Source organism: Schistocerca cancellata, chromosome 4 (assembly GCF_023864275.1).
Source record: "Schistocerca cancellata isolate TAMUIC-IGC-003103 chromosome 4, iqSchCanc2.1, whole genome shotgun sequence".
NCBI classification, from domain to species: Eukaryota; Metazoa; Arthropoda; class Insecta; order Orthoptera; family Acrididae; genus Schistocerca; species Schistocerca cancellata.
Window position 1 is genome coordinate 701,290,159 of NC_064629.1, and position 21,266 is coordinate 701,311,424.

Sequence of the window (21,266 nt, forward strand, 5' to 3'; positions counted from 1 at the left end):
GCCATATGATCATTTCATTTCATTTTCATTATGTGTAACTTTCCTGTTGCAATGTATTGGCCTTCTATTAGAACAGTTGCTTCACTGGTTGTCTCTGTGAAGGCCAGTGCTGTTGGAGTACTTAGATTATGTGACATAGTTTCATTAAATACATCCATGCAATTGCCTTCTCTAAACCTCTGAAGCATATGATGGTAAATGGCTCATTCATTTCTTTATTCAGACCAAAGATATTTTTCTTTGCTTTTGCACTCAATGACTATTACCTTATCAGATGTGAACCATAATAATTTTCTCAACTTTAACTGATTCATTGATCCAGATTGTGTCCTCTCAGGTAAATGTAAAATGTCATTATTCTTCATCTGTGTTAGGTATGACTATTATCGTTTGCCAAATTACCCTTTCGGATTGATATGTGTCATCTTCACATGGTCCACAGATTAGGTTTCATTTGCTACACTACAGTCATTTGGAGTCCCTTTACACTTTTAACAGAATAGGCTCTCCTGTAGAGAGCTGAATCACTTTGTTGTCAAGGTACCAAAAAATTGCATGCTGCGTTCCTCAGTAATGTAATTTAGTCTTGGAATTGATTCTGTAGTGGAGACTACAGTCGTGTGTTGTGGCAAATTCATGCAAACTAGTAAAGAGTGTTTTTCAAAGTATTAGCCAGAATGCTAGTGCTTTTAAAGTAAAACATTTATTTTTGTTTATTACTCCCGAGACTGTGTCATATGACACAGTCTCGTTCCTTATGTTTTAAAAATTTTTTAAAACATTAGGAACTAATTGTTATTTAAGCATGATTTTGTAAACAAATGTATTTATTTTCCATGATCTATGCATTTGCAATTGGCTAATACATACAATTTTATATTTTGTTCAGTGCTGCTGGCCGAGAACAAAGGTAAGAAATTTGAATTTTTTGTCACTTTATCTATTACACATTACACATTACACAGTGGCTGTTACCATGTTAATGCAAGGTTACTTGACACTGCTACATTTCCGTTGCTGTAACTTTTTAACTACGGTACTAGTTTTTATTCAAGCAAAACATTTTTGGGCACTTGATTTTCATTTACCATTGCCGCAGACCATACGTTTTTACTTCAGGACAGCAATATTGCCTTTTTATAAATAAACTGGTGCACCGTGTGTCTTAATTTTACAATAAATAGAAAAAAAACAATCCAAGTTGACCCATTAAAATTGTTTATCTCTGCAATTACAAATACAATCAAGTTCACATAGCGCGCACGTATCATCATAAAAACTTGTTCCTGCTCATCATTGTTGCAGAAATACACAGATTTGATACAGTTGTGAATAATCAAAGCTGATTTAAAGGAATATTTAAAAAGAAGTGACAAATTGTGATTTTTTTTCCATTTGCATAGTGTCATAAAATTATTGAAAAATGTATTGATTCAGTGTCAGATTTCACTGAGTTGTTTCTGAATGAAACCTAAAACATTTATTTGTTGGATTGTGTTTTGTCTTTTGATTTTTGAGTGTGTATTTATTAATTTAATGATGTGCTTTATCAGAAGTAGGTTTCCATAGCACTAATGGCTTCATTGTCAGTGAAAACAGACTTTTTGAGAATATGTGGAAGGTACTTTGGGTTAAAACTAGTAAGTGTACTTGACAATAATAAAGTTATTTGCAGTCATGACAATTGACAGCTGAAATTCGGTCTCTTGTTAGCACAACACTGCCCTACTCAACAAATAGATTTTTTCTAGGATTTATTTGATCATGGCTCTTCTTCAAGCACCCAGTTCTTGTTATATTACTTAGTTGGAACACTACAATAAAAAAGCCAGGTTCCAGGTTTTGTTCGCTATAAGAGTGCAGTTCTTAGGAGGTCTGTTCAAAACCTAACCAAGCTTGTGTGAATGTAGACTTTGTCAGCTTATAATACTGATGAAAAGCTCTTTAAGTTCCAAGCCAGGGGACAGCATGATGTTCCATACTCATCATTTTCTGCTGAAGTTTCAAGGTGTTGTGTTTGTCCCAGTATTTACATTAGTGATGAACTTCCTTCACCTTGCTGGGTCATTTGCGAACAGTCATCAGGAAGGAAGATGAGGATGCAGTGGGCAGTGGTGAGAGAGGCAGGGGGGCCAGATGCTATGCTTAAATCCAAATCCCTGCATGGACGTTCCAGATGTGTATTGCATGCTGGACAGTGCTGGGTACACACTCGTATTGTCACTGATATGGGATTCTGTGCTGAACTAAGTTAGTAACATTCGTTCCCTTGACTAGATTCTCATGGATCCATATTTATATGGATTCTTTTATAATGATGTCACAGTTGCCAGTAGCTTGGCAGAGCAACTTGGTGTTCTCAAAATCAGGCATTTGATGTCTGAGTATGCTATGCTTTGCCACTACTGATTTCTCTCTGTGTCCCAATTTTGCACACCTGATGTGTTTGATGTGTTCCTCATGGTATTTTGAGATACTACACTGACATGTCTGATGTTGGCCGCTGCATTCGCAACACAAGGGATGCTGTATATCCCAAGTATGTGAAGTTTCAGTAGGTCTTTTGCAGAGCCAGCGTGGCTGAGAGTGGCCCCAAGTAAGAAATGACATGAGCCTCTTGTCTCCTTCTCCTCTTTCCAGTTTGTTGCATCTTGTCTTTCGTTTTCTTGGATACCCTTCCAACTTGTATTCATTGTACCCATTTTTATGGAATGCTCCCTTCAGGTGTTGTAGCTCAGCTGGGAAGCTTTCTTTGTCACACATGGTGCACACTCTATGTACCAGAATGGTTAGCACTGCCCACTCCAGTGCTTGATGGTGGCAGATTGTTGCATGCAAGAACAGGCCTGTGTGGTTTTTCTTCATATACACTGCTTGGCCTAGTGTACCATCTGCTTTCTTCTGTATTAGTATATTTAAGAAAGGGAGACATCCATTCTCGTATATTCCCATAGTAAAAGTAATGTTTTGAAGGATGCTGTTAGGGTGGTCCAGAAAGTCATCCAGTAACTGCCTGCCATGTTCCCATACTGCCAATGTGTTGAAGCAATTTGAAATGCCATCATCTTGAAATGTTCCATATGGTGATTTTCTATCTCTGGGACCAGTTAGGGTCTCATGACTGCTCCATCTATTTGTTCAAAAAACTCCCTGTTGCAAATGAAGTAGGTGGTAGTCAGCACATGCTCAGCAAATTTAATTGTTTGTCACTCGGAGTGTCGAGCGAGGAGTTTCAAGGAGTCTTGAAGTGGTACTTCCGTAAAATGTGGTATAACATCAAAACTCATTAGAAGATCATACCTCTGCAGTCACACATCATTAAGTACATTCACAATATCAGTTGAGTTATTTACGTGGTGACTGCAGTATCCCACAAGTGATTTTAGAAGCATTGCTATATGTTGGACCAATCCATAACTGTGTGAGTTAATGTTGCCAAGTATTCCCAAAATCTACAAGGAAGGGGTGCCTATGTAACCAATTTTTCTGGCATTGTGGCATGGCTGGGCTGTATAATTGTCTTGGCAGGAGCAGGTGGGATGATTATGATGGTGGTAACATGTAGGAGCAGAGATGACAGCTTGGGGGTGAGAAGGTGAGAGAAGGAGGGGAAATTGTAGAGGATAAGAATACGGTGGTATAAAAACTCGCTCAGCTTAATATAGGTTTAGCTTCAAGTACCTATGCACATGTGGTGAGTACGTTGTTTTCAGTCACAGTTTTGTGTTATGTTCTGGAATGCACTCTTGCACTCTGTTGGATAGTATTTCACAAAGATATGCACATTGTTAAAAGATTTTTTCTCATCGTGGAGTAAATAAAGGGAAAACATGGCTGAACTGCAAATTAGAGATCAGAGTCACATTTCGTGTTTGCTTGTTAGGTAATACAGTTTTTTCCTGTCCCTTTATGAAGAGTTCATACATTACATCATTCTTTTGATGGGCATATTGATAGCTCCTTCCATATGGCTGTTATCATATAGAAAAATAACTACATGTATCAGTAAGTGTGCGTATAATTACTAAAACTCTGTCTCCTGGCCCTGATGGACCAGTTGGCACCAACTGACCACTGTTTCATCCTCTGCAGTGGCATCATTGGATGCAGTATAGAGGAGAGTGGGATTACTGTGCCACTCTCCCAGCCATTGTTGACTTTTCTTGGCTTTGGAGCAATAACTTCTCACTCAAGTAGTTCCTCAGTTGGCATCAAGAGGCTGAGTGCACTTTGTTCCAGTCCTCCCACCATGAAAAAATTCTTGGCACTACCAGGAATGGAAACCGGGTTCTCCACATAGTAGCCAAACATGCTGACCACTGAGCTATGGAGGTGGTCACCCATCTGCCAGGTGGACTTTTATCATACGGGGCTGCATGTCTATACACCTGTGTGTGTTACCCACAAGGTGATGTTGGGCAAGTTGTTTCTATATTCATCCTTAATCACTTTTTATTTGTCCATGCAGTTCGATTGCAAAAAAATGACAAGGGATGTGCGACTAGTCCTTGTGTAGAGCATTTCATTGATTGGTTCAAATGGCTCTGAGCACTATGGGAATTAACATCGGAGGTCATAGAACTTAGAACTACTTAAACGTAACTAACCTAAGGACACCACATAGAGCCATGCGAGGCAGGATTTGAACCTGCCACTGTAGTGGTTGCACAGTACCAGACTGTAGCTCCTAGAACCGCTCGGCCACACCGGCCGGCATTTCATTGATTAAATAAATTATAATTGAAAGATGTATTAGTGATCTTCAAAACCAGATTAGCAACGCTTTGTGATTTTGAACAGCAACCCATGCTGCAATACACATTATTGAGCAATTACACTCATAGCATGGAGGTGCAATCAAAATCTGTCTTGGCAGTAATACTTCTGTGTGCTGTTCCAATCAAAACAGCACTGTCCCTAATGCCGTTGAACTTGTGAGCTACAGCAAAGCCAGTGACTACTCATGAATGCTCAAAATTCCTCAGATGCTTCTGAATAATAATCCATAAATCCATATGTCTTTTGTTCAAAGTATACCATGTTTTTTTTATGTACTTTAACAAGAACTCATTTTAAGTCAAGCTTCCTTTCCCAGCTTGTACTTTATTATTACATTGTTTTGTATTTTCTTATTAAGAAGATTTGCTGACTATACTAGATGTAGCATATAGAGCCCTGCACCCATGACACTTAGTTGACAAACTTCCATTGCCCCCTTTCTTTTAAAAAAAAAAAAAAAAAAAAAAAAAAATTACTGTGTGCTGTGACCAGAAAGTTTTCAGTGTTGTGCAATGACCATTAGAATTTGTTAAAAATGTATTCTGGTGTTATTTTAGTAAGATTTAGAAATTTGGTCATTATGTGTTTGTGGTAAGTTGTTCTATGTATCTATGGTGGTAATTATATATAGAAAGCAGAGATAGTTAATCTATTAGTGCTGTTACTTGTATAACAGTGTTGATTCCAACTATTATTGACAAAAATGCATTTACAGTGATCCAACAAGCATTCTCGGTGGTGTAAGGCTACCCCCAGATACGGAAATTATAAAGTATACATCTTCAATTGTTGGACCGAAAATTCCTGGCACAACAAACCGTGGCCGTAAGAAGACTATTTCGTTGGATCCACCATCTCTGAGTGTGATGCCAACACATCTTGGACCAGGTCTTATGATTGAGCGAGGTGGTGCAGGAAGTGGTAGCGGTGGTGGCAGCAGTGGTGGTGGTAGCGGAGGAGGTGGTTCCAGTGGAGGAAGCAGAAGGCAGCGTAATAGGACGGCAGTGAATACAGTGAGTACAGTTGCTTTAATTATACTGCTTGTTCTGTAGCGTGGTTGTGTTGTTACTGTAATATATTTCTGGAGTAATTTAATTTGGTTGCACATTGTTCAATGTTAAGAGAGAGAAAAAGAAAAAGAGAGTGATGGAGTAAAGTGATAATGTAATTAACTTGTTACATTCTTTTCTTGGAGAACAGTTGAATTATTGCTGTCTTTAGTTTCACTAAAACACACCAGATCTTCATTGGGTCTGCAAAGTTCTGTAAAGAATCTATAGATCATTCCTCGTACTCTAGAAATGTGTGTTAAAATTAGTGGTTTTCAAGGTGTGTACATTGTCAGCCATAGTGCTTATATTCATGCTATCTTAAGCTTGAAAAATGTCACACTACAGGCATGGAATCCAGACGAACGTAGCTCCTTTCTTATGCAGTTGCTTTAATGGATAAGCTGTCAGCAATGTTGAAGATGAACTCTGCATATTAATTAATTTTTCCCAGCAACTGTTGCAATACTTTCAGTGAAGAAGGCTGAGACATTTTTAAGTGGCTTCAACATGATTCATCCTGGACTGCGCGAACTAAATCTAAAGCACAGAATATTGGGTTGATTAAAGTGATGTTTTTGAAAATTATATTCAAGAATCATTGTACAATAAAATGAAGAGTTACAAACATTATGCATGTTCTCTCGTCTATGATCCAGTTATACCATGTCTTCTGTTAAGTTGCACAAAATCAAATTTTCCGAGAAGTGCTGAAAAATGGATGATTACTTACTATTGCAAATAGAAGGAGAGTGTAGCCTACCAACCTGAAGAGGTGTTTAACACTAATAGTCTCTGAGATTTCTCACTCATCAAATGTGGGTGGTTGGTTAGCTCAAAGGGGGGAGGGGGGGCAGGGGGGAAGGGACCAAACTGCTGTGCTTGGTCGTCAGTCCCTAGCAAATGTGCAAGCACAGGTTAGTTTCACGTGTGAAAAGCACTCTCTACTGTATATCTTTGTGAAGATAATATCACCTCCTCTGGACATTGTAAGGGATAGGAATCAATTACTGTCTTGGAATTGACTGTAGCATTTTTGAGCATGTAATGAAGCTGGGAGCAGACGTGCTATATGTGTTTGAAACATTGTGGTTGTACTTAAATGTGGAAACAAATAGTGCCTCAACTTCATGACATGGTTCTTCCAGTGCTTAGAAGAGGGAAGCATCAGACACCCAGTTTGTATTGTCTTGTATCAAAAACCTGAAAGCTGAAAATGGATCAAGGCAAAAAATGTTCTGAGTTGTGAGTGAAACCACCACCACCACAACCGAATCCTGAATGACTTTTCTATATGTTATGTCAGTTGCAAAATTCTTTATAGCAGATACTAGTTTACCACTGTAATTCAACAACCTGCTCTTTGACAGAGATAACATTGGCAACCATAGCTGCATAGAAATATCTTGATTTACAAGGAAACAAACAGACGCTTATCTCTCTGAAAGTTTATCATTTTTATGTAATTTTTGTATCAATTAATAATTTATGTTGGGACTCAGTCCCCTTATTTGCTGTTGCCACTGATTCTGCAATTGAGGTCATGAAAATTATTATGTTTGTCTGGATGTGGAGCAACTTTCTTGCTCTGCAAATGTTATCTGTTGCTGAATGACCTGTGGGCTGCGAGGCCAGACCATGGCTTGAGACTGATTGGTCAAGTTGATAGATATGTCCAACACTGTTACCTATTGTGCAAATTCTGCTGTAACAGCTGATATCTGTCTGCGCCATGGACATGATTTGGTATGGCAATTTCAGTGGAGCCTATCTGACTTCTCTATCCGATGCCAGTTGGATTACCACATATAGAGTCAAAGACTTGGCATAAGATTGCTGGCAAATAGGATTGAGAAATTCATACTGCCAGTAGTTACTCAATCCTGTCATGTCTGCTGCCCAATCATGGCAGGACAGTGCAGGAATTTTAACCTAGTGACAGCTACATGCACATGTTTTTTTTTTTTTTTTTTTTTTTTTTTTTTTTTTTTTTTTTTTTAATTAATTTATGATAATGCTGGAAGCGGAAGAAATGAATTAAAATTTGTGCCATGGTACAAAAATACTTTTTTTTTTATAATTAGCAGATAATAAATCACCTGTTCCAAAGAATGTTGTTGCTTTAGCAATTTTACTGCAAACTCCAAAAAGTAATGCAACCATTTACTCAGATAAAGTTCCCAATTATCTGGGTTTTCCTCAGACATTGGAAGAAATGAAGGCACCATTGGATGCATTGACCAAGTAGTCTACTGTAGAATTTGCAATATTTTTTCTTCATGAGCCTTCTGAATTTCCTTGTCTGTTCTGGTGTTCTTTTTCCTTTGTTTTATTGTGTACTTTTAACTGTTGTTGAAGCAGCTTAAGCAATTCTTCCACCATAAAATGTATAAGCGTCCAATGTTCCTCATTGCCAATCTTATATTTGTTATATTGCATTTTACTAACTGCACGTGAACACAATGAAACTGAAAACACCTTTAATGGGTTACATTTTCCTAGTATAATAATATAAATGCTCCCCTGGTAATGAACTGTGGGCAGAAACAGAAGTCCAATGTAGTCTAAAAGCTAAGTCTGTAAACCGTGTTCACATTGAAATTTCATTCTCATGTTCACATTTTTAATAACTGTAGACAGCATATGGCAAACACAAGCCAATGGTGGCCTCCAGATGTCGATGATGACTGACTTTATGAAGTTCCAGCGACTGACTCTAGCAGAGCACAGGGTCCTGTTACTTTTCCCTCCAGGATAGGGTGCCACATTAAGGGAATAAAAAATTATGTCCAATTATTGCCACTTAATCCAACATATTATATTTCCTTTGTTTCATTATTGTTATTAAAAACAAAATTCTTTATTTTCAGGAACCTCTGGACTATCGTGAGCAAGTAATTCCATCTGCATCTCTGGAGCGTGAACGTGAAAGGGAAAGAGACCGAGAACGTGAGCGGGAAAAGGAACGGGAACGGGAGAGGGAACGTGAACGTGAACGGGAACGTGAACGTGAACGTGAAAGGGAACGAGAAAGAGAGAGGGAGAGAGACAGGGAGAGGGAGAGGGAGAGGGAGAGGGAGAGAGAGAGGGAAAGAGATCGTGAACGTGAACGAGACAGGGACAGAGTTGAAGTCATAAAATTGCCTGCACACAGTAGTAATGGAGCAGTACCCCTCAATATCCCGTCCTTTGGTGTAGGCTCGTTTGGCATCTCAGGAAATGAAAATGATTTACCTCTTAATCTTTCTATGAAACCTCAAGCTTCCACTAGTAGAAGCAACAGTGCCACAGTTAATAGTGCCGTTAGTGGTGTGACTACAAACAGTATACACAATAACAGCAATAGTGTGATCAATAACAACATAACCAGCCTGTGTAATAGCAGCGGCAGTCTCAATCTGAGTAACTGCACACCAGTTGCTGCCCATTCCTCATCTTTATCATCACTGTCATCGTTATCTGCATCTTTGGCAGCTGCAACACCTGTTCATTCAGAGAGAACATGTAAGTATACTTCACAATAGGTGAGTAACATAATTTTTCTGAATGGAGAGTTAAAGGCTCTCTTCTTTAAGATAGCTGATCTATTGTTATGTCACCGTGGATTACCTTAGCTTTACTGTCTCCATCAGTAGTTGATAGAGTAACTAGGCCTGCAGCTCCATTTGAGTGGAAAGAAACTCAGTGATATATGATGTATCAGTACAACTAATGCACAAAACTGGAAATGATGATGTGGTATGTTTCAGTCGATGTTAAACAGGTTTTACCCTGTTACAACTCAGTCAACACTGTACTAACAGTATATTAATTTGAAGTCAGCAGATTAGTCAGTAAGTTACATTATTAAGAGTCAGCTTTTTCATCATTTGTGTTCCATCATCAAACTGTTTTATTAGGAGCCTAAGTTTTAAGCAACACCAGAAACATAAAGCCAGTAATGTTACAGCACGAAGAAAACCAGGCCCAAAACCAAGGAGGGTTGTGCAGAGTCCAGCACCTGCAGTTCCAACATCTCCAAGTCCTTCACTCAAACAGCTTTTTGCAGCAGCTGATTCACCAAGGCCAAGCAGTGGAGGTGAAGAGAATGATGTATGTATAAAGGTGAGAACCAAATTACTTATGCTTGTTCAGGTAAACATAATTTTACTATCTGCAGTTTGCAGCATGGATGGCACATCTGACAAGTTGTTGTTGTTGTGGTTGTTGTGGTCTTCAGTCCTGAGACTGGTTTGATGCAGCTCTCCATGCTACTCTATCCTGTGCAACCTTCTTCATCTCCCAGTACCTACTGCAACCTACATCCTTCTGAATCTGCTTAGTGTATTCATCTCTTGGTCTCCATCTACGATTTTTGCCCTCCACGCTGCCCTCCAATACTAAATTGGTGATCCCTTGATGCCTCAGAACATGTCCTACCAACCGATCCCTTCTTCTACATGGCTACACTCCATACAAATACTTACAGAAATGACTTCCTGACACTTAAATCTATACTCGATGTTAACAAATTTCTCTTCTTCAGATACGCTTTCCTTGCCATTGCCAGTCTACATTTTATATCCTCTATACTTTGACCATCATCAGTTAATTTGCTCCCCAAATAGCAAAACTTCTTTACTACTTTAAGTGTCTCATTTCCTAATCTAATTCCCTCAGCATCACCCGACTTAATTTGACTACATTCCATTATCCTCGTTTTGCTTTTGTTGATGTTCATCTTATATCCTCCTTTCAACACACTGTCCATTCCATTCAGCTGCTCTTCCAAGTCCTTTGCTGTCTCTGACAGAATTACAATGTCATCGGCGAACCTCAAAGTTTTTATTTCTTCTCCATGGATTTTAATACCTACTCCTAATTTTTCTTTTGTTTACTTTACTGCTTGCTCAATATACAGATTGAATAACATCGGGGAGAGGCTACAACCCTGTCTTACTCCCTTCCCAACCACTGCTTCCCTTTCATGTCCCTCAACTCTTATAACTGCCATCTGGTTTCTGTACAAATTGTAAATAGCCTTTCGCTCCCTGTATTTTACCCCTGCCACCTTTAGAATTTGAAAGAGATTATTCCAGTCAACATTGTCAAAAGCTTTCTCTAAGTCTATAAATGCTGACAAGTTACAAATCTGACAAGTTACAGACATTAAAATATACTTTTTCCAATGGAAATATGAAGTGGGGATTGAAAACTGTTTGTAATGTGATAAATAAAGCTATCTGAAAGCACGTATTCAGTAAACACATGCCTTCACATTCTTCCAGCTAAACTAACTACCTTTCTACATCTACATCTACATCTACATCCATACTCTGCAAGCCACCTGACGGTGTTTGGTGGAGGGTACCTTGAATACCTCTATCGGTTCTCCCTTCTATTTCAGTCTCGTATTGTTCGTGGAAAGAAGGATTGTCGGTATGCCTCTGTGTGGGCTCTAATCTCTCTGATTTTATCCTCATGGTCTCTTTGCGAGATATACGTAGGAGGGAGCAATATACTGCTTGACTCTTCGGTGAAGGTATGTTCTCGAAACTTTAACAAAAGCCTGTACCGAGCTACTGAGCGTCTCTCCTGCAGAGTCTTCCACTGGAGTTTATCTATCATCTCCGTAACGCTTTCGCGATTTCTAAATGATCCTGTAACGAAGCGCGCTGCTCTCCGTTGGATCTTCTCTATATCTTCTATCAACCCTATCTGGTACGGATCCCACACTGCTGAGCAGTATTCAAGCAGTGGGCGAACAAGCGTACTGTAACCTACTTCCTTTGTTTTCGGATTGCATTTCCTTAGGATTCTTCCAATGAATCTCAGTCTGGCATCTGCTTTACCGACGATCAACTTTATATGATCATTCCATTTTAAATCACTCCTAATGCGTACTCCCAGATAATTTATGGTATTAACTGCTTCCAGTTGCTGACCTGTTATTTTGTAGCTAAATGATAAAGAATCTATCTTTCTGTGTATTCACAGCACATTACAATTGTCTACATTGAGATTCAATTGCCATTCCCTGCACCATGCGTCAATTCGCTGCAGATCCTCCTGCATTTCAGTACAATTTTCCATTGTTACAACCTCTCGATACACCACAGCATCATCTGCAAAAAGCCTCAGTGAACTTCCGATGTCATCCATCAGGTCATTTATGTATATTGTGAATAGCAACGGTCCTATGACACTCCCCTGCAGCACACCTGAAATCACTCTTACTTCGGAAGACTTCTCTCCATTGAGAATGACATGCTGCGTCCTGTTATCTAGGAACTCCTCAATCCAATCACACAATTGGTCTGATAGTCCATATGCTCTTACTTTGTTCATTAAACGACTGTGGGGAACTGTATTGAATACCTTGCGGAAGTCAAGAAACACTGCATCTACCTGTGAACCTGTGTCTATGTCCCTCTGAGTCTCATGGACGAATAGCGCGAGCTGGGTTTCACATGACCGTCTTTTTCGAAACCCATGCTGATTCCTGCAGAGTAGATTTCTAGTCTCCAGAAAAGTCATTATACTCGAACACAATACGTGTTCCAAAATTCTACAACTGATCGACGTTAGAGATATAGGTCTATAGTTCTGTACATCTGTTCGACGTCCCTTCTTGAAAACGGGGATGACCTGTGCCCTTTTCCAATCCTTTGGAACACTACGCTCTTCTAGAGACCTACGGTACACCGCTGCAAGAATGGGGGCAAGTTCCTTCGCATACTCTGTGTAAAATCTAACTGGTATCCCGTCAGGTCCAGAGGCCTTTCCTCTTTTGAGCGATTTTAATTGTTTCTCTACCCTCTGTCGTCTATTTCGATATCTACCATTTTGTCATTTGTGCGACAATCTAGAGAAGGAACTACAGTGCAGTCTTCCTCTGTGAAATAACTTTGGAAAAAGACATTTAGTATTTCGGCCTTTAGTCTATCATCCTCTGTTTCAGTACCATTTTCGTCACAGAGTGCCTGGACATTTTGTTTTGATCCACCTACCGCTTTGACATAAGACCAAAATTTCTTAGGATTTTCTGCCGAGTCAGTACATAGAACTTTACTTTCGAATTCATTGAATGCCTCTCGCATAGCCCTCCTCACACTACATTTCGCTTCGCGTAATTTTTGTTTGTCTGCAAGGCTTTGGCTATGTTTATGTTTGCTGTGAAGTTCCCTTTGCTTCCGCAGCAGTTTTCTAACTCGGTTGTTGTACCACGGCGGCTCTTTTCCATCTCTTACGATCTTGCTTGGCATATACTCATGTAACGCATAATGTACGATGGTTTTGAACTTTGTCCACTGATCCTCAACACTATCTGTACTTGAGACAAAACTTTTGTGTTGAGCCAACAGGTACTCTGAAATCTGCTTTTTGTCACTTTTTCTAAACAGAAAAATCTTCCTACCCTTATTAATATTTCTATTTACGGCTGAAATCATCGATGCTGTAACCTCTTTATGATCGCTGATTCCCTGTTCTGCGTTAACTTTTTCAAATAGTTCGGGTCTGTTTGTCACCAGAAGGTCTAATATGTTATCGCCACGAGTCGGTTCTCTGTTTAACTGCTCAAGGTAGTTTTCAGATAAAGCACTTTCACTGGATTCTTTGTCCCTGCCACCCGTTATGAACGTTTGAGTCTCCCAGTCTACATCCGGCAAATTAAAATCTCCACCCAGAACTATAACATGGTGGGGAAATCTACTCGAAATATTTTCCAAATTATCCTTCAGGTGTTCAGCCACAGCTGAGCCAGGGGGCCTATAGAGACATCCAATTATCATGTCTGAGCCTGCTTTAACCGTGACCTTCACCCAAATCATTTCACATTTCGGATCTCCGTCAATTTCCTTCGATACTATTGCACTTCTTATCACTATAAACACGCCTCCCCCTTCACTGTGCAGCCTGTCTCTGCGGTATACATTCCAATCTGAGTTTAGGATTTCATTACTGTTTACGTCTGGTTTCAGTCAACTTTCTGTCCATAGTACTATATGGGCGTTGTGACCGTTTATTAATGAGAGCAGTTCTGGGACCTTTTTATAGACGCTCCTGCAGTTTACTATTAGCACATTAATATTGTTATTCCCTGTTGCATTTTGCCTACTCCTACCTTGCCGCGTCTCAGGAGGCGTCTTGTCGGGCCTAGGGAGGGAATTCTCTAACCTAAACTAACCTAACTTTTACTTGAATCATATCAGCTGTGCTATGTTGTACTATCTTCTTGCACTCCCTGTTAATGTGCAGTACTTTCTCCTTACAGGAACCTAATATCTTTGTTGCTTGAGAAGTGCACTCCTGTGAATAATGATACCAGTTCCCTATTATTTGTACATTTCAGCAAAGCAAGAGGACGTGCACAATCCTTTACAATAATCAGGACAACTCACTTTTAAGTGGCATATTTGTTATGAAAGTGGTGCTGAAACATATCATAATCCTTCATGTTGCTTAAGTATTCACCAATCCCTGTAGTGTTCAACTTTTTGTGTGGAATACAACGTTACTTCATTTCTTTTGTATTGCTTGTGTCACTGTATCCTCTTACAAATTCTCAATTTCTCCCACAGTGAAACTGTTATTATTTGTTGTCACATAATCCTTGATCATTTCAGTGTTGTAGTAATGGCAGTTGTTTGGTGAAACCCTAACAACTGTGTGCCCATGTTCTTTTGCCACCTCACACAATGACATATTGTTGAATAATAAGCAAGTGGTGTGGGGCTATTATCCATTAGTGTGACAGATGGCTGGTTTAAGTTTTCCAGTAGTTGCCCCTTGAATCACTTCAGAAAACTCTTGTGATTGATCTCCTCATTGTAATCACTTGTTTTCCTTTATTTGTAAACCAGGAGACAGTCTGGTACGAAACGAGCGGAAAGTCCAGTATGCAAGACAATTACTCTTTCCCACTGGGATAGTGGTACTTCCACTTCCACTGTCATCTGCTCAGTTTCTTCTGATGGAATGACTGTCATTTATCCATGGTTTACACAATCACAGTGTCTCCAAATTTTGCCTAACAATGTGTCTTAAAATTCAACAATACCACATAATGATATTTCCATTATAATTTTGTCTACATTAATTGTTTGATACTTGAAACCAAGGGCTCTGGAAACTGATAAGAAAGAAGTGTTGCTGCTACTAAATAATTCAGGCTTATGAAGAGTTTTTATGATTGCCATATATATATGGCAATGAACAGCATCTTGTTAAAATTTGTTCATGTTTGTTACTTGTTGCTCTGTATTTTGCTGCACTCTGCTCAGTATTTTTACCTTCAAACTTTCACAACAGTGTTTTTGCGAATCTTCAAAGCATCTGCAGTTCTTTTGACGACTTTCATTAGCAGCAGTAGAGTCATACCACTGTCTCTCTCCTTCTTGAGCTATTCCCACTCTGCGCACATGAGCTCACATATGTGACCTTGTAAAACAGGAGCAGATTGCTGAAATTCCTGTTTAGCAACCATACTCTTCTGTACACTTTGTCTGCGAGCTTCAGATATTATTTTGGACAAAATAAACATTCCACACAGAGAAATGAAGCATACAATGAAAATGAACCACAATTGTTAGGTTACCAGCCACAGATGTCACCTACAACTGTGTGGTGATCTGACATCACTGAACAGAACAGAAGGTATGAATAAACACATTATATGATCAGTTGTTGCAATAGTAGCAGCCATTTCATACATATCAAAGATAGTGTCCTACAATTCAGCCCTCTAACTATTGATGTAACTTAGAGCATATTATAACATAACTGGAGAAATAAAACACTCTACCCATCAAGTGCTGGTGGCGGCAGGAGAAGATGCATATAAAAGACAAGGAAGTTCACAAGCTTTTGGAGTAAAGGGTTGTAGGGGTAGGAAGAGGGATTGTTATGCTGAACTGCGCAGCTTTACTGTCTATTAATACAGTGTAAAATGCAAGGAGATGAAATGCTACCAAGATATTGTCTACAAGCGTGAGTTCAAAAAACAATCTGAACATTGTCAGGCAATTTTAGATAATGTGGAAGACTATATTGCTGCTGATATATTTATCTCTTAAATTTAAAGTTGTGTTCAGTAAACTAATGAAAAATTGCTATTTAATATTCATTGTGCTAATAGAAATGAATGACAAATTATTGTGATAACATTATGAAAGAAGTGGTTTTTAATAAAACAAAGTATCCCAAATCATAACAAATTAGCCGGATAATATGCACTTTTGGCATTGAAATGTGCTGTGTCTATGTTCAGTCTGTAGCAAACCGAAGTAGCATTACAGGACTACCACAAAAGCATGCAACTGTAGCAGTAGGGATTGATACATAACAAAATCCAGTTAAGAAAGAATTCAGTGCCACAATTAAGTCAATACAATTGACAGAAGCAGAAAAAGCAGGCACTAACAAGTATGCAATTCAGCAAGTTTTCCACCTTTAGATCTACAGGCGACAGAATGAAGGAATGGGAGAGATGTCTTAGGATTTCTGTATTGACTGTCAATCTGCCTGTTATTGGCTCTTGTCATCAGTGAGATTAGTAGCAAAAACTAACACTCTCTTCTGTTTGAAGGGTGAACTCTTTATTGATAAGCTACTATACAGCTCTGTCAAACAGTACTCTCTTGTTGTTCCAGTGATGGCCATGATGGGGAATTTACAACATAAATGGCAAAGTTAGCTGCATTTCTGTTGGAACAAGCTTCCTGGAATCAAAATCATAAATTTTTTACCTCAAATTGAGAATAATTCAACATCTTCAATCTAAATGACAAGAAAATATGAAGCAAATTTAACGGGATAATTCTGAACCAAACCAGGAGGTAAATCAATGGTCACATAGTTGCCAAATGTATTCTATGATGTTGTCAAGTCTCCATCAGAGTAGTGACAGGTAGACTATGTTTGCTCAGCCTATGTGAATCTGGAGCTTGCTGGCACCAGGGAAGCTCACCCTACAAAGACACAGAGTCACTGGCTGCCAATGCATAGAATGGAAGCAGGAGCACTTACTGCAACTCAAACATCATAAATAAAGTGCGGGGAATATTATTTTGGTGGTTTTCCTCTCCAGTAGCTATCATAGCTATTTTTTCTGCCTTAAGCAAACTGCAAAGTAAAAAACTGATTCACTGGAAGTGATTTGCTTTCTTAACCCCATCAGATGCTATTAACATTTTGAGTAAATAACTTTCATTTTAATATTATACACTTGAAAACAGTTTTCCTTATAAATACTTGCATTGGCCTCACCTCAAATACATAATAACACAAAATAAGACCAAATGGCACTCCTTGTGGATGTTCACATTTTGTTATCAGATTTAATCCGGTGTGAATAACATATAGTTTCAAATCACGTCCAAGGAATCTTTTGCAGTGACAGAAAAATAGAACTGGAAAGCTGCAAAGATAATTAAACAAGTGTATCATTGCAGTGCAAGTTTGATTTGAGATTCTGATTATGTGGAAGGAGAAACAGTTATGATGAGAAGTTAAATGAGGAACAAAAGGTGTCATCAGTAATGTGTCAAATATATCATTCTTAAACAAAACTGTCATTAATTCTATAAAACTAAAGAGACAAAACATATCGTCCACTCATAATTAGAATATAACTACTGATGATGCTTTGTCAATAAAGTGAAAAGTGCCTGATGAATGAGCTTTCAGATAGGTTGAGACAGAGAGGAACTAAAGTAAGAGGAATAGGTGATCCTAGGTGAGTGTGGGACAGAATTGCTATACAATATTTCACAGTTCGTGTATTTTGCTCATAGTTTATTTCTCGGTTGTTACACACTAATTATCCCTCTAGTCTATCACAACATTCTTAAGTGAATTATACTGGTGTATTTGTTAAAGCAGGCTGCTGTTTTAAATATTACAGTACTTGTGACTGGATCTGATGCAGTATACAATGCTAATAGTAATTTCATTTCATCTTGGAGTCTACCAGAAAGGCTTAATAATGCTGTCAAGACAGTCACTGTGCACATCAGCATGTCTCCTGAGACAACTGCTCATTGTCTCTTGTTTAACTAAAACGTTCTGACTCACATAAAGAAGGTAAAACCAGTAGGACAAATTTGCATGGAGACTGGACATCTCACTCATCACATCATCGTGGAATAACTTGAAAAAGTTAAGCATTGGTAGAACAACAAATATAGATCAAATGAAACATTTCAGGATGAAACCTAAAACATTTCTTCCATAAGTATTTCCATTTTGAAATTGCTCTTACACAGCTAATAAATCCCAAATGCCTGTTACTGAACATCTCTTTGAGTTGATTTAAACACTTTGGTAACTACACCTTGGGTTCACTGCCGTTTAATATCATACATACAGTCCTGAAATGGCCCCATCCAATTTCATCTGTTTCGAAAACTTAAAAAATGAAGTGGTGTAAGCAGAGGTCAGGTTGTGGCTCCACCAACAAAGTCAAACATTCTGCAGTGTTGGTATCAACAAACTGGTCTCTTGTTGGGAGAAATGTGTTCATTGCCAGGGTGACTATGGGAGAAGTGAATATGTAGACATGAAGAATAAAGTTGTAGAATATTAGTAAAGTTTCTTTTATTTAAAAAAAAACTTTGAGAATGTTCACATAAAAAGTCTGGAAGCATTGTTTTTCAGCCCATCCTTGTGCCTCATAATAGTCCTCAGGGATTCAGGGTGTGGTGATTAATTTCAGTAGTATGTTATTTTTTTTAAGATGGATATTTGGCGCCCATAGGGGTTGACTGAACTGTTTTTCTGGTGTGGAATACTGCAAGAACCCTATGTTCCACACGTGAGTGTGGATTTATATCAGCAGTTTCCTGAAACTAGTACATTGGTACATATTGCAGAGTTTTCCCATAAGTTTAATAGATACAACAGGTACACATAACAGAGATTTTAGTCACCAATAGTATATTCTTCTTCACTATTTACAACAGTCTGCCAAAATTGGGGTAACTTTTCGATTCCATGACTGTAGAAATCAAATGGCTTTGACATGAAGAACTCATCAAGCCATGTTTGGAGCTCATTTTCATCTGGAAAAGAAGTTCCTTGAAGGTTGTTCAATAGAGAGTGGAAAAGGTGAAAATCTGAGGGTGTAAGATCAGGTGAATAAGGTGGGTGCAGAATGACTTCCCAACCCAGCTCGTGTGTAGTGTGTAGTTGTCAGACTAGCAGAGTGCAGGTGGGCGTCATTGTGGCGTAGCGTCACTACACCCAGTTTTCCTATTCATTCTTCTTGGATCGCACATGAAAGACATCTGAATTGTTGATAATAAATGTTGGCAGTAATGGTTACACCTCAGGGAAGCAATTCTTAATATAACACCCTGTCACTGTTGCACGAGATGCATAGCATTATGTTTTGTAGATGTGAACAGGTCTTTGTACAAGGAGCTGCTGCTTTATTTGAGCTGAAACATTTCTTTGTTTTCCTTATGTTAGCATAAAGCCAACCTTTCTCGTCACCAGTAATGATACAGGATAGGAATGGTCAGTGTTGTTCATGAGCCAATTGATAGCGAGCAACTAGAGGTACACATATGGCCTGCCACTGGTGCAGTACCCATGCACCTGATTTTTGAACCTTCCCCATTGCATACAAATGTCGCACAATGGTGGAATGATCGCAGTCATCACATTTGCCAGCTCTTGAGTACACTGGTATGGGTCATTGTGGTTTAATACGTTTAAATGATCTTTATCAAACACCAAAGATCTTCCTGAACATGGAGAGTTGTTAATGTCAATACAGTCCTCCTTAAAACAAGAAAGCCATTTTCTTGCCATGCTCTGTGGGATGGCGTAATCCCCATACATGGCACAAATGTTTCTGACTGTCTCTGCTACTGAATTAAAGCAGAAGAATATATGGGAATAATCAGATTTCTCATATTTTCTAGCATCTACAGCCCCACTCAGTATCTACAAATGAGAAAATGGCAATATGTAAACTCAAGTAGCAACAGTGAACTACAAATAAAATAAATGACAGTTGATAACATAACCTGTAGCAACTGGAACACCAAAATGCAAAACAAAAATGCTATGAACTTATGCACCAACCTATTATATCATATAAGGTGGAGCTGCAATACATTGCTCTTTGGCACAACCAACACTTCGCATGGTGAAACAAGTGTGAAAATAAATGGACACTTGTTTCGTCATATGAGCCAACACTCAAGGTTCCCCGGAAAATTTTCATGCTGTTATGTCAGTTTGTACACATTTTTTTGTACCAGGGGAGCTGGCAACGTAATGGCTAACAGCAAGTTTTTGGATTTTTGTGCTCCATGTTCAAATTTAATCTAATGTTGTCATTTTCTTCCTTTTGTTGTCATGGATGTTTGTGACATTAGTGGAATTGGTATTTTGGTGACATTCAGAAAAACAATGAAATTATTTAAAATATAAATAAGCATTTCAAATATTATTAAAATTAGATTTTATCATCATATATGTTATATAATCTTGTGTAACTAACAGTAATTGAAAACGAAAAACATATAAATTCTAACTTTGATTTTTACTTTCATAATTCAAGGGAACCAGTGTATTCCAGAGGGTGATATCTATCATAAAAACATTCAAAGCATAGAAAACTGAAGCACCACCAGTAACATGCGAAGTCAATTTATACCACAGTCACATTTTTTAATGTGAATATCTTCAAGAAAAGTAACTCTGTTTGCATTCTAAATACCTCATGATCTGGCAATAATGTCGTGGCACACCAAGCATATCAAAGCATTTTCTCGAATGCTGAAGCCTGTAATTGATTACATATACAGTCGTATATTTTATTAATTTCATTACTTTTCTTTGTGATTTCCATTTGCTGTGTGATGAGAATAGGGCAGTTTTGAAATGGGTGAATGTAATTCTTCACCTGTCAGTCAAAGCATACATCATAGGACTGACAGAATGGCAAACACTTTGGCAGAATTACTGTTAATGGACATGTTGGTATTCCAATTTCAGTGACAACCAGGCCATCATATAAGGAGGTGTAAGCTTTGCCCATGCAATGAGCTGTTCATGCATGGAAGCACCCACATGATTTCACACTTATTATGCGCTTCCTGCTCATCTTAATCAACTTGATACTTACAAATAACTACTTTTCGTTTGAGGGACAGACTTCAAACACATCAGGGATGTGACCATGGGAACTGGGATGGTTCCTTCCTATGCCAACCTATTCATGAGTTGCTTGGAGGGGTCTTTCCATGGGATCCATAAACCTTCAACCCCTGGTGTGGTTTAGATGTATTTATGACATTCTTGCCATATTCTGAGTTCCATGCCACTTTCCTTGATGTTGATCTCATCCTCATTAAGGGTCAGTTACACACTTCAGTTCACATTCAATCTACTAACAAACAACAGCACTTACATTTTGACAGTTACCATCCTTTCCATGTCAAATGT

The 21,266-nt window shown here is 38.6% G+C and overlaps 1 protein-coding gene across 1 annotated transcript in view; it reads left to right on the forward strand.

Moving 5' to 3' along the window:
* LOC126184390 (bromodomain adjacent to zinc finger domain protein 2B-like) overlaps window positions 1–21,266 on the forward strand; it is a 318,222-nt gene that overhangs the window by 19,805 nt on the left and 277,151 nt on the right. The window contains exons 8-11 of the mRNA XM_049926773.1: window positions 890–910; window positions 5,495–5,792; window positions 8,699–9,332; window positions 9,778–9,932. Of these exons, the coding sequence (XP_049782730.1) occupies window positions 890–910; window positions 5,495–5,792; window positions 8,699–9,332; window positions 9,778–9,932 (1,108 nt within the window). The remainder of the gene's footprint in view (window positions 1–889; window positions 911–5,494; window positions 5,793–8,698; window positions 9,333–9,777; window positions 9,933–21,266) is intronic.